Source organism: Macaca fascicularis, chromosome 1 (genome assembly GCF_037993035.2).
Source record: "Macaca fascicularis isolate 582-1 chromosome 1, T2T-MFA8v1.1".
Classification (NCBI taxonomy): Eukaryota; Metazoa; Chordata; class Mammalia; order Primates; family Cercopithecidae; genus Macaca; species Macaca fascicularis.
The window spans coordinates 225780842-225796204 of record NC_088375.1 but is presented as its reverse complement, the minus strand read 5'-3'; the positions used below and the strand labels follow the sequence as shown (position 1 = coordinate 225796204).

General features: G+C 49.0%; 1 protein-coding gene across 2 annotated transcripts in view; it reads right to left on the bottom strand.

The window, feature by feature from the left end:
* SLC2A5 (solute carrier family 2 member 5) overlaps window positions 1-15363 on the bottom strand; it is a 35705-nt gene that overhangs the window by 15323 nt on the left and 5019 nt on the right. For both annotated transcript variants that reach the window (XM_005544859.5, XM_065530091.2), the window contains exons 2-3: window positions 6159-6257; window positions 5459-5619 (exon numbers count right to left, since the gene is read on the bottom strand). In XM_005544859.5, the coding sequence (XP_005544916.2) occupies window positions 5459-5619; window positions 6159-6257 (260 nt within the window). The remainder of the gene's footprint in view (window positions 1-5458; window positions 5620-6158; window positions 6258-15363) is intronic.

Here is a 15363-nt window from a genome sequence, read left to right as displayed (position 1 = left end):
GAAATATTCAAGCCATGAAAAGACATGAAGAAGCCTTAAGTACATATTAGTAAAAGAGGCCAATCTGGGCCAGGCGTGGTGCCTCACGCCTGTAATCCCAGCACCTTGGGAGGCCGAGGTGGGTGGATCACGAGGTCAAGAGATCGAGACCATCCTGGTCAACATGGTGAAACCCCATCTCTACTAAAAATGCAAAAATTAGCTGGATGTGGTGGCGTGCACCTGTACTCCCAGCCTCGGGAGGCTGAGGCAAGAGAATTGCTTGAACATGGGAGGTGGAGGTTGCAGTGAGCTGAGATCGTGCCACTGCACTCCAGCCTAGCGACAGAGTGAGGCATCATCTCGGAAAAAAAAAAGAAAAAAAAAAAGGCCAATCTGAAAAGCCTATCAGAGTGCAAGAAGGAGGGAGGGAGGGAGGGAGGGAAGGAGAGGGAGAGAGAGAGGGAGAGAGAGAGAGAGAGAGAGAAAGAGGAAGGAAGGAAGGAAGGAAGGAAGGAAGGAAGGAAGGAAGTCCTACATACTCTATGATTCCAACTATATGGCATTCTGGGAAAGGCAAACTATGGAGATAGTAAAAGCATCAGTGGTTGCCAGGAGTTAGAGAGGAGGGAAGGATGACTAGGCGAGCATAGAGGAGTCTTAGGGCAGTGAAACTACTCTATATGATACTATAATGGTGGACACAAGTCATTACCCATAGAATGTACAACATCAATAGTAAACCCTAATGTAAACCCTAATGTACACTATGAACCTTGGGTGATGATATATGTCAATGCAGGTTTCACCATTTGTAACAAATACACAAATACACCGCTCTGGTGAGAGATGTTGATAAAGGGGGAGACTATGCATGTATTGGAGGAGAGGGTATATGGGAAGTCTCCGTAGCCTCTTCTCAATTCCGTGAGCCTAAAACTGCTCTTTAAAAATAAAGTCTACTTTCAATGGCAGGATATGCTGGCTCATGCCAGTAATCTCAGCACTTTCAGAGGCCAAGGTGGGAGGATAGCTTGAGGCCAGGAGTTCAAGACCATACTGAGCAACATAGCAAGACCCCATCCTTGTAGTCTCAGCTACTAGAGAGGAGGATCACTTGAGCACAGCAGGTGGAGTCTGCAGTGAGCCATAATCGGGCCCCTGCGCTCCAGCCTGGGCGACAGAGTAAGACCCTATTTCTATATATATATATTTTGAGATAGGGTCTTACTCTGTCTATATTTTATATATATTTATATATTAAAATATATATTAAAAATACATATGTAAATTTTTTTAGGCAGGGCGCAGTGTCTTATGCTTATATTCCCAGCACTTTGGGAGGCCAAGGCAGGCAGATCACTTGAGGTCAGGAGTTCAAGACCAGCCTGGCCAACATGGTGAAACCTCATCTCTACTAAAAATACAAAAATTGGCTGGACATGGTGGTGGGTGCCTGTAATCCCAGCTATTTGGGAGGCTGAAGCAGGAGAATCACCTGAACCCAGGAGGTAGAGGTTGCAGCGAGCCAAGATAGCGCCATTGCACTCCAGCCTGGGTGACAGAGCGAGACTCTGTATCAAAAAAATAAATAAAAAAAAAATAAAATAAAAAATAGTACTATAGGAAAGAAGAAAAAACTATAAAACAAAGTTATGTAAAACAATGATGAAAATAGATTTTAAAAACAAATAGAACTTATTGAAATGAAAAATATAATCATTAAAATTAAAAACATAGCAGGTTTATTATATCTGAAGAGAAAATTAGTGAATGGGAAGGTAGACCTGCAGAAATTACCTAGAAAGCACCCGAGAGAGATAAGAAGATGGGAAATATGAAAGATTCAAAGACATGGAGGAACTTCATGGAGTTCTAGAAGCAAAGAATATAGAAAATCGGGGAGGGGCAATATTTGGCTGAAAAATTCTCAGAACTGATGACAAAGACATGAAACTTCAGACAAGGAACCACAGTGACTCCCAGGATAAAGAAAACTAAATCCTTGGTCCTTTACGATGAAACTTTATAGAAGGACATGTAAAAAGACCTGAAGACAATGGAAAGCTCTAGTTTGCTCATGAGTGGGAAAGGTCAACATTGGAGAGATGTCAGTTTTCCTCAAGTTAATTTATAAATTCAGAGCAATGCCAATCAGAATCTTTCTTCAGGGATTTTGAGAAGCTGACTTAAAATTTTAAATGGAAGAGTAAAAGAACATGAATAACTAAGATAAACTTGAGAGCAACTGACTTTCCACTTGGAAAAATAAAATAAAATTAGTTCTTTCTCATCACTCAATATATACAAAATAAAACACCAGATGTATCTGGAAAAACAAAATTGTGAAATAAATTTTAAAAATATAGAAGAGGCTAGGCGTAGTGGTTCGTGCCTATAATCCCAGCACTTTGGGAGGCCAAGGTGGGGGGATTGCTTGAGCCCAGAAGTTTGAGACCAGCCAGAGCAACATAGTGAGACCCTGTCTCTATAAAAACTAAAAAATGAGCTGAGCATCATGGCACACCCTGTAGTTCCACCTGTTTAGGAGGCTGAGGCAGAAGGATCCCTTGAGCCCAGGAGTTCAAGGCTGCAGTGAGCTGTGATCGTGCCACTGCACTCTCACCTGGGTGACAGAGTGAGATCCTGTCTCACATACATATATTTATAGTTTTTGCTTTGTAAGTGTCCCCAGTTGAGAAGCAAAATCTATAAATTTGACCACTTGAAGACTTTAAAATTTTGCATAAAAAAGGTACTATATGTATGATTAAAAAAATAAAGCAACAGATTGAGAAGATATTTTCCCTAAATAACAGAAGTAGAGTGTAGATGTTACTTGCTCACGCTCAGAAGTGAAATGTCCTGGGTTAGACTCCTGGCCACCTCCCAGCTGTGTGATCTTGGGTAAGTTACAGTGTCTCTCTGCACCATTTCCCCATCTTTAAAGTGGAGTGGGGATTAGCCAGGTGCAGTGGCTCACACCTGTAATCTCAGCACTTTGGGAGGCCGAGGCAGGCGGATCATGAGGTCAGCAGTTTGAGACAGCCTGGCCAACATGGTGAAACTCCGTCTCCAGTAAAGATACAAAAAATTAGCTTCATGTGGTGGCGTGCACCTGTAATTCCAGCTACTCGGGAGGCTGAGGCAGGAGAATCCCTCAAACCTGGGAGGCGGAGGTTGCAACGCGCTGAGATCGCGCCATTGCACTCCAGCCTGGGTGACGGGGCGAGACTCCGTCTCAAAAATAAATAAAAATAGGCTGGGCGTGGTGGCTCAAGCCTGTAATCCCAGCACTTTGGGAGGCTGAGACGGGTGGATCACAAGGTCAGGAGATCGAGACCATCCTGGCTAACATGGTGAAACCCCGTCTCTACTAAAAAATACAAAAAAAACTAGCCGGACGAGGTGGCGGGCGCCTGTAGTCCCAGCTACTTGGGAGGCTGAGGCAGGAGAATGGCGTGAACCCGGGAGGCGGAGCTTGCAGTGAGCTGAGATCCGGCCACTGCATTCCAGCCTGGGCGACAGAGCAAGACTCCGTCTCAAAAAATAAATAAATAAATAAAAATAAAGTGAGGATTGTAATAGTACTTCTAAACCCAGTCAGGATAGTGCCTGGCACATAGGAACTCATTAATAAAAGTTAGTTGCTACTGTTATTTAAATAACACCGGCCACATGCAGTGGTTCACCCCTGTAATCCCAGCACTTTGGGAAGCAGAGGTAGGTGGATCACTTGAGGCCAGGAATTTGAGAGCAGCCTGGCCAATATGGTGGAACCCTGTTTCTACTAAAAATACAAAAATTAGCTGCGTGTGGTGGTGGCCACCTGTAATCCCAGCTACTTGGGAGGCTGAGGCAGGAGAATGGCTTGAACCCAGGAGGTGGAGGTTGCAGTGAGCCAAGATCGCACCACTGCACTCCAGCCTGGGCATCAGAGCAAGTCTCTACCTCAAAAAATAAAGAAATAAATAACACCCACAAATACTTAAGAAAACGGCAAATAGCCAAATAGTGTTTATCAGACTCCTAACTAGACAGCTCAATTAGCAACCTTTAGCACCACCTGTGGACCAAACAGCATGCTCTTCACTCAAGAAGTGTCCCGTAGGTCTGATTCTGAGTGGAGGGATGTTCTGCTCCATGAAGGCCCACAGGGAAAATTGTGGGTTCAACACTAACCTCTCAAGAAGATGTTAGATCCCAAAGCTGCGGTAGTGTTTTTTGTTTGTTTGTTTGTTTTTTGAGATGGAGTTTCGCTCTTGTTGCCCAGGCTGGAGTGCAATGGTGCGATCTTGGCTCACTGCAACCTCCGCCTCCCGGGTTCAAGCGATTCTCCTGCCTCAGCCTCCCGAGTAGCTGGGAATACAAGCGCCCACCACCATGCCCAGATAATTTTTGTATTTTTAGTAGAGATGGGGTTTCACCATGCTGTCCAGGCTGGTCTCCAACTCCTGACCTCAGGTGATCCGCCTGCCTCGGCCTCCCAAAGTGTTGGGATTACAGGCGTGAGCCACCGCACCCGGCCGTGTGTTTTTATTCTCAGATTCTTTTCTTGAAACACTGGAGGAGGAGTCAGAGTCTGGGTTACTCTGGGCTCACTAGATCTGTGACCTCACTCAGCCCCATGTCTCCTCATCCCTGGAGGGGTTGGACGAGGGGACCTCTAAAATTCTGTTTCAAACTAGGTCTTCCATAACGTCCACGGAATTTACACGGGGGAGCGTGATATCTTAAGGACACTTTTTTGGAATAAAATATGGCATTTCTAATGTTTCCAGAAATAGGGGCAAAGATACAACCCTGACCCCTTTGTTCAGGAGGCTGGTGTCACAAGAGAGATGTCCTAGACAACACTGTGGGGACAAAAGGGCAGTATGAGCCGAAGCAAGTCCTGGGTCTCCACAAGCACACACGGCTCCTTCCGGGTCTGCCTGAGAGCCTGTAGATCCCCGGCCACCCCTGCTTCTAATCCCCAAGACCCTGCCTAGGTCCCCAAACACTGTCAATATCTGGTCTTCTTTTCTGACCCCATTAGAAAATAAAAATGACCAGCCAGGCGCAGTGACTCACGCCTGTAATCCCAGCACTCTGGGGGGCTGAGGCGGATGGATCACCTGAGGTCAGGAGTTTGAGACCAGCTTGACCAACATGGTGAAACTCCATCTCTACTAAAAATACATTAGCCGGGTGTGGTGGTGCACACTTGTGATCCCAGGATCAGGAGGCTGTGGCAGGTGAATCGCTTGAACCTGGGAGGCAGAGGTTGTGGTGAGCCAAGATTGTGCCATTGCATTCCAGCCTGGCTGACAGAGCAAGACTCCATCTCAAACATTTTTAAAAAAAAGAAAAAGAAAAGAAAAATGATCACAGTGGTTATTATTCTAGTCTCATGATAAGGATTTCAGTTTTAGGCCTATGTTTTAGCTCTGATAGGGGTCTATGAGCTTCAGGGAATTAAAAATTCACCTTCCCTTACCTGCCAAATTTATTCACCAAGGGGCCGACCAGGAGGGATCCGATAAACCCTCCGAAGGGAAACATGGACACGGTTACAGACCACAGCAACGTCAAGGGGAAATCTTCTATGAATTCACCGGTCCTACTGTAGTAAGTCTCATTGTAAAATTGTTGCATGAGCTAGGAGACAAAGCAAAACAGAACACCAAAATAATTTGCTCCGGTTTTGCAGGAAGAATACTAGCTGTTAGGACACCCAGTGAAATAACCTGGGCACACAGAGACCAGCCTTATTAACCGGGGGGTGATGGGAGGCAGGACAGAGCTTCATGAGCAGCAAGCAGGGTGGGCACCCACGGGGAGGACTGGGAAACCTCTGAGCAGCAAACCACCCTTGGTATTTCTCAGCCAGAAAGAGATGACTCCAATTTTCCAATCAGTTGGGAGACCCCTGCCCGCTCTGGATTCCCTCTAAACCGCAAGGCCACAGAAGATCTGAGCCCTGTCCTGGAGCCCAGCCCACTGTGTGTCCATCCAGACCTGGCCCATCCCAAGAGCCATGTGCCTGCGAATTCCCTCGGGTCTGTGCTGTCTGGAGGGTGTTTTCCTCTCCCTTTGCTTGAGGACAGCTGTGTGAACAGCCCCACACTGGCCAGTCCCACCCAGGCAATGGGCTGCTTCAAACGCCCTCCCACATCTTGCTCACCACGGTGACCTACCAGGGCTGGAGAGTTGACAGCAGCCACGTTGTACCCATACTGGAAGGACGATCCGAAGGCAGCTATCAGGGTTGCCAGGGCAAGCACAAGCGTCAGCCTCTGCAGAGATTGCAGCTTAGGTCAGGAAGCAGCCCCAGGGTTCCAGGGCCCTCCCGCTTTACTTCGGTTTCATAGAAAGATGTAACAGAATCTGAAGATCTGTAGTCTTGAGACTACTCCATTCCTTGAAACCTACCCTCAACCCACCTTGGGTTACAGCAGGCTTTCTCAACCACGGCACTTTTGACACTTGGGGTCCAATAATTCTTTATTGTGGGGGCTGTCCTGAGCACAGCAGGATGTCTACAGCATCCCGTAAACATGGTGCCAGTAGCACCCCTCTCCCCAGCTGCGACAACCCAAATGTCTTCTGACATTGCTAAGTGTCCCCCGGTGGGGAAGTGCCCCATTTGAGAACCACTGGATCAGAAAGAAGCTGAAACCTACTTCTCTAACACTGCAGCTACTACTGCAGCTGATGTTTGAATTGCTCCTGTGACATTCCTGCCACGTGGTGGCATTTGTCAACTGCAGCAAATGTGCTCTTGCACCATCTCAAACATAAACTCCCGGAAAAATCAAACAGAAAAAAAGAAATTTTTAGCTATTTAGGGCCACTGAAAATTTCCTTTCAGACAATCTGTAATGACAAGAGGAAATTCATTAGTAATGAAGAGCGGGAGACAGACATGGAGAGAGCTGTGGGCTTAAAATCTACAGGCCTCAGTTTTGAATCTACCCATTGCCACTTTTCAGCTTAATTTCCAGGATCTTCAGTTTCCTCATCTCTAAAATGAGGACAATCACACTCCCTCGCTGAGTGTTTGCCAGGATTAATTACGACCATATCTAGCTGCAGAGGTGACTCTGCTGTCGGAGAAAGCTTAGGACGCTGCGCTGCTCTCTGACTTGCCATCAAAAGACCTTCTTCCACCTACTCTGATGGAGACCCCCCTTTCTTTTTTTTTTTTTTTTTTTTGAGATGGAGTCTCACTCTGTTGCCCAGGCTGGACTGCAGTGGCACAATCTCGGCTCACTGCAAGCTCCGCCTCCCAGGTTCACGCCATTCTCCTGCCTCAGCCTCCCGAGTAGCTGAGACTACAGGTGCCTGCCACCACGCCCGGCTAATTTTTTGTATTTTTAGTAGAGACGGGGTTTCACCGTGTTAGCCAGGATGGTCTCGATCTCCCGACCTTGTGATCCGCCCGTCTTCAGCCTCCCAAAGTGCTGGGATTACAGGCATGAGCCACCGTGCCTGGCCAGAGAGCCCCCTTTCACAGGTGACACAGGTTCATGCTCGGCCCTCCAGAGACAAGATGAGCACTATCCCACTGAATCTAAATCTACAGAGATTTTTTTTTTTTTTTTTTTTTGAGACAGGGTCTTGCTTTCTTGCCCTGCCTGGAGTGCTGAGATGCTATTATAGCTCACTGCGACCTCAGCCTCCTGGGCTCAAGTGATCCTCCCACCTCAGCCTCCCGAGTAGCTGGGACTACAGGTGCATGCCATCACGCCTGGCTAATTAAAAAAAATTTTTTATAGAGACAGAGGTCTCATTATATTGTCCAAGCTGGTCTCAAACTCCTGAGCTCAAGCGATCCTGCTGCCTCGGCCTCCCGAAGTGCTGGGATTGTAGGCATGAGCCACTGTGCCCAGCCTAAAGAGGATGTCTTGGCAGGGGTAAGTGAAAAGCCAGATAGGGAGATAAACAATGATCTTTCCTGCCTTGTCATGGGGCCCAGATGGGGTGGAATGAACCTCTGAAGAGCACACCTGCAAGGAGCCCTGGTGAAGAGCAAAAACACACTACACACACACACACACACACTACACACACACACACACTACACACACACACACACACTCTACACACACACTACACACCACACACTACACACACACACACACACACACTACACACACACACACTCTACACACACACACACTCTACACACACACACACTACACACACTACACACACACACACCACACACACCACACACACACACACTACACACACACACAACACACACATACACACTACACACACACACTACACACACACATTACACACACACTACACACTATGCACACACACTACACACACTACACACACACCACACACTACACACACTACACACACACCACACACACTACACACTACACACACTACACACACACTACACACCACACACACACCACACACACACTACACACACACGACACACACACGACACACACACTACACACTACACACACACACTACACACACACTACACACTACACACACTACACACACACTACACTCACACTATACACACACTACACACTACACACACTACACTCACACTATACACACACACTACACACACACAACACACACTATACACACACCACACACTACACACACATACACACACACTACACACACTACACACAAACACATCCACACTACACACATATTACACACACACTACCCACACACAAACACACCCACACTACACACACACACTACACACACACTACACACACACTACACACACAAACACCACACATTACACACTACACACACACTAAACACTACACACAATACACACACACTACACACACTACACACTACACACACAGACTACACACACTACATACACTACACATACACTACACACACCACACACACTACACACTACACACACTACACATACACTACACACACCACACACACTACACACTACACACACTATGCACGCACTATGCACATCATGCACACACACTATGCACACACACTACACACATACTACACACACACTGCACGCACACTACACACACCACACACACTACACACACACTACAAACACTACACACACACTACATATACTACACACACACTACACACACACCACACACTACACACACTACACACAGGACACACATACTACACATGTACTACACACACACAAACACACACATTACACACACTATGCACACACACTACACACACACACTACACACTACACACAGTACACACTACACACACTACACAGTACACACACACTACACACACTACACACACCACACACACTACACACATACACACACACTGCACACACACTACACACCACACACACACTACACACACACGACACACACACACTACACACACGACACACACACGACACACACACACTACACACACACTACACACACACTACACACTACACACACACTACACACACACTACACACACACTACACTCACACTATACACACACTACACACTACACACACTACACTCACACTATACACACACACTACACACTACACACACACAACACACACTATACACACACCACACACTACACACACATACACACACTACACACACTACACACACTACACACAAACACATCCACACTACACACACATTACACACACACTACCCACACACAAACACACCCACACTACACACACACACTACACACACACTACACACACTACACACTCACACACTACACACACTACACACACTACACACACAAACACCACACATTACACACTACACACACTAAACACTACACACAATACACACACACTACACACACTACACACACAGACTACACACACTATACACACTACACATACACTACACACACCACACACACTACACACTACACACACTATGCACGCACTATGCACATCATGCACACACACTATGCACACACACTACACACATACTACACACACACTGCACGCACACTACACACACCACACACACTACACACACACTACAAACACTACACACACTATACACACTACACACAGGACACACATACTACACATGTACTACACACACACAAACACACACATTACACACACTATGCACACACACTACACACACACTACACACAGTACACACACTACACACACTACACAGTACACACACACTACACACACACTACACACTACACACACACACTACACACACACTACACTCACACTATACACACACACTACACACTACACACAGTACACACACTACACACACTACACAGTACACACACACTACACACACTACACACACACACACTACACACATACTACACACACACTGCACACACACTACACACGGACACTACACACACTACACACACCACACACACTAAACACACACTACACACACTACACACACACTACACACGTACTACACACACTACACACACTATACACACAATATACACACTACACACACTACACACACACTACATGCACTATACACACTACACACACTACACACACTACACACACAGTACACACACTACACATATACACACACTACATACATACTACACACACACTACATACACACTACACATACACATACACCCACATGTACACACCCACACTACACAGCCACACCCACACACACTGCACACCCCACACCCCCACATGCCCCTACTACACACACACATGCCCCCCGTGTACACACACAATACACACACATGCCCCCCACATATACACACTACACACACACTCCCCACATGTACACAAACACTACACACACACCCCCCACATGTACACACACACTACATACACACATACATGCCCCCCACATGTACACACACTATACACCCCACACCCCCACATGCCTCCACTACACATACCCCCCCCACACCACACACACACCCACCCCTCACCCCCCACACACATAGGCACAAATACACACATCACACACACCACACATACAGACATACAGCCCACACATCCCCCCACACACACGCCTCACACCCCCCCACACACCCCCCCCCACACCACATAACAGCCTACCCCACACACTCACAGCCCACCCCCCCACACACATATGCACACACAATAGACTTGGCTCACCTCCCATCTGACTGGCTCTGTATATTCATTCATTCACTCATCTATTCACCATTCAACATACTGAGCGCCCAGTGTGAACCAGGCATTGCTCTAAGTGTCAGGGATATAGTGGTGAACAAACAAGAAAGACAAAAATCCCTCCCCTATAGCTGTTCTACCGCTTGATTGTGTTACAGAAGAGAGAGGGGTAGGGGTGGGGGGAAGAAAGGGAAGAAAATGTTGATTAAAAATTTTTCTTCTGGGCACGATGGCTCATGCCTATAATCCCAGCACTTTGGGAGGTTGAGGTGGGTAGACTGCTTGAGCCGAGGAGTTCTCGGCCAGCCCGGGAAACATGGTGAAACCTCATCTCTACTAAAAATTCAAAAATTCGCTGGGCGTGATGCGCATCTGTAATCCCAGCTACTCAGGAGGCTGAGGTGGAAGGATCACTTGCGCACGGGAGGCAGAGGTTGCAGTGAGGTGAGATCTCACCACTGCACTCCAGCTTGGGTGACAGAGCGAGACCCTATCTCATCAAAACAGCAAAACAAAACAAAACATCTGGGTGTGATGGCAAATGCTCGTAATCCCAGCACTTTGAGAAGCTAAGGTAGGAGGATCGCTTGAGTCCGGGAGTTTGAGACCAGATTGGGCAACATAGGGAGACCTGTCTCTACCAAAAACAAAATTAAAAATTAGCTGGGTGTGGTGGTGAATATGCCTGTGGTCCCAGCTACTCAGGAGGCGGAGGTGGGAGGATCGCTCGAGCCCAGGAATTCAAGGCTGCAGTGAGCTATGGTCGCACCACTGCACTCCAGCCTGGGCAACAAAGCGAGACGCTATCTCAAAAAAAATAAAAATAAAAAGTTCTTTCCTAATTCGCTTCTCAGTAAGATGAAACTGCAACCAGCTTCATTCACACAGCCAAGTGCAGCTCTTGACCACTCCCTCAGCCTGATGCGGGCCCTAAGGTTTGAAGTCCTTTGGGGTCAGGGTTGGGGTTCTGGCCAGCAGCACAGTCAACAAGCACAGCCCAGCTGGTGGAGCTGGCTGGTTCCCAGGGCTCATGCCCCAGAGTTGGGGGTTCTGCCAGGCACCATGGATAGCCAGCTCCCTGACTGCTTTGATGGGATCCCGGCAAAAACGATCAGAGAGACTATGGAGGAGAGATCAGAGCGACTAAATGATCAGGCTATAGAGTCTCTGAGGATAGAGCATTCAATTCACCCTCCATTCTTTCGCTTCCTCCCTGAATTCAAGCCACAGGCACATTCTGTGGGCGCCGCAGGAATCATGGCTCACTCTCCTGAGGGCAGCAAAGTTATTCTGGGTGGGTTCTCACTAACCCTGCTGGTCCAACCGTCTTCATTACACAAACACGTATGGCCAGCTAACTGGACTCCAGGAAGCACAGTGCCCTCCAGTGAGCAACACAGCTGCCCCCAGCAGACTATTGTCCAATGGTAAAGACACACATTAAGAAACTACATGAGAATGTAATAAACTGTAACTGTAGTAAGTACTAAGAAAACACAGGAGTGGTTAAAAAGAGAGGTCTGTGGAGCAACATCTCAGCTGAGGAGAGGAGGGGGAAGAAGAGAGTGGTTCAGAGAAAGGGAACAGCCTGTTGGAAGGCCTGCGGCAGGCGGAGCTCAGAACCTTTGAGCATCTGGAATTTGGCCAGTGTGGCTGGAGCGTGGGGAAAGGAGGGCAGGCCGGGGGGAGCGTGGGGAAAGGAGGGCGAGCCGGGGGGAGCGTGGGGAAAGGAGGGCAGGCCGGGGGGAGCGTGGGGAAAGGAGGGCGAGCCGGGGGGAGCGTGGGGAAAGGAGGGCGAGCCGGGGGGAGCGTGGGGAAAGGAGGGCGAGCCGGGGGGAGCGTGGGGAAAGGAGGGCAGGCCGGGGGGAGCGTGGGGAAAGGAGGGCGAGCCGGGGGGAGCGTGGGGAAAGGAGGGCAGGCCGGGGGGAGCGTGGGGAAAGGAGGGCAGGCCGGGGGGAGCGTGGGGAAAGGAGGGCGAGCCGGGGGGAGCGTGGGGAAAGGAGGGCGAGCCGGGGGGAGCGTGGGGAAAGGAGGGCAGGCCGGGGGGAGCGTGGGGAAAGGAGGGCGAGCCGGGGGGAGCGTGGGGAAAGGAGGGCAGGCCGGGGGGAGCGTGGGGAAAGGAGGGCAGGCCGGGGGGAGCGTGGGGAAAGGAGGGCGAGCCGGGGGGAGCGTGGGGAAAGGAGGGCGAGCCGGGGGGAGCGTGGGGAAAGGAGGGCGAGCCGGGGGGAGCGTGGGGAAAGGAGGGCAGGCCGGGGGGAGCGTGGGGAAAGGAGGGCAGGCCGGGGGGAGCGTGGGGAAAGGAGGGCGAGCCGGGGGGAGCGTGGGGAAAGGAGGGCAGGCCGGGGGGAGCGTGGGGAAAGGAGGGCAGGCCGGGGGGAGCGTGGGGAAAGGAGGGCGAGCCGGGGGGAGCGTGGGGAAAGGAGGGCAGGCCGGGGGGAGCGTGGGGAAAGGAGGGCAGGCCGGGGGGAGCGTGGGGAAAGGAGGGCAGGCAGGGTGAGGGCCACAGAACAGACTGGCTGTTCCCTCCATGTGCTCTGTAGCCGGGGAGTGGGATGGAAGGATTTGGACTTTTAAAAAATTATTCCAGGCCGGGTGCAGTGGCTCATGCCTGTAATCCCAGCACTTTGGGAGGCCAAGGCGGGAGGATCACTTGAGGTTAGGAGTTTGACACCAGCCTGGGCAACATGGTGAAACCCCATCTCTACTAAAAATACAAAAATAAGCAAAGCGTGGTGGCACATGCCTGTAGTCCCAGCTACTAGGGAGGCTAAGGCAGGAGAATTGCTTGAACCCAGGAGGTGGAGGTTGCAGTGAGCCGAGATCACGCCACTGCACTCCAGTCTGGGAAACAGAGCAAGACTCTGTCTCAAAAAATAAAAAATTACTCCAGCTGCTACGTGCAGAGCAAAAGGGAGACCAAGGATCGGGTTACTACAGAAGCCAGCAGACAGCAGATGGGCACTTGGGTAATGGAACGGGCCGCGGCAGGGGTTAAAAGTGCCAGCTTTGACGACTATTGAGGATGCGAATTAAAAAGACTTGGTATCCCATGAGGAAAACGCAAATAAAAATCAGCATGCGATACCACTTCTCAGCCTGTGAGTTCCACTTAGAGAGTTCAACTTTTTCAGATTCCACATGTAAGATGATGTGGCGCGTGTCTTCCCATGCCTGGCTTATTTCACTCTGGTGATAAACTGTATACTTTTATATATTAATACGTACTTTGTGTGTGTGTGTAGAGACAGAGTCTCGCTTAGTTGCCCAGGCTGGTCTCTATCCTCCTGCCTCAGCCTCCCGAAGTGCTGGTATTACAGGTGTGAGCTGCCACGCCCAGCCTGTATACTTTATTTATTTAAATTGTTTTTGTTTTTGTTTTTGTTTTTGTTTTGGAGATGGAGTCTTGCTCTGTCACCCAGGCTGGAGTGCAGTGGTGCAATCTCAGCTCACTGTAGCCTCCACCTCCTCAGTTCAAGCCATTCTCCTGCCTCAGCCTCCCGGGTAGCTGGGATTACAGGTGCATGCCACCGCGCCTGGATAATTTTTGTATTTTTAGTAGAGACAGGGTTTCACCATGTTGGCCAGGCCGGTCTCAAACTCCTGACCTCAAGTGATCCACCTGCCTTGACCACCTAGAGTGCTGGGATTACAGGTGTGAGCTACCACACCAGGCTATTATTTACATTTTTTATAGAGACAGGGTCTTGCTATGTTGCCCAAGCTAGTCTTGAACTCCCGGTCTCAAGCAATCCTCTCACCTCAGCCTCCTAAAGTGCTGGTTTTATAAGTGTGAGCCACAGTGCCAGCCGAGGCCTGTGTACTTTAGAGGGGAGAAATTGTATGGTATTGAGTTATAGTCTCAATAAAGATGCACATAGTAGAAAGAAGGCTTAAGCCCTCTTTCTTTCTTTTTTTGCTTTCCTGGAGGGGGAACAAAAAGAATTTGGTACTGGGCTGGATTAGGGCATAAGGAAAAGGGAGGGGATGAAGAGGATGTGTGGGTCTCTGGCCAGCCTGTTAAAATGAGAGACCCCAGTGATCCCCAGCCATGACCGGGAGGGGCTCTCCTTAGAGGCTAAGGAGGTTGCCATGACTCTGAGCTGTGCTTCAGGGAGAAACCAGAAACCACATTCCTCATGCTGTCAGTAAACCAGTTTCCTGCCTTGCATAATGCAGAGAACATTTTGAGACTTTAGTAATAACCACCACCCCAAGAAAGAAAAGAAAATTTTGGGGGGATGTGCACCCCTTTAAATGACCGGTCCAGC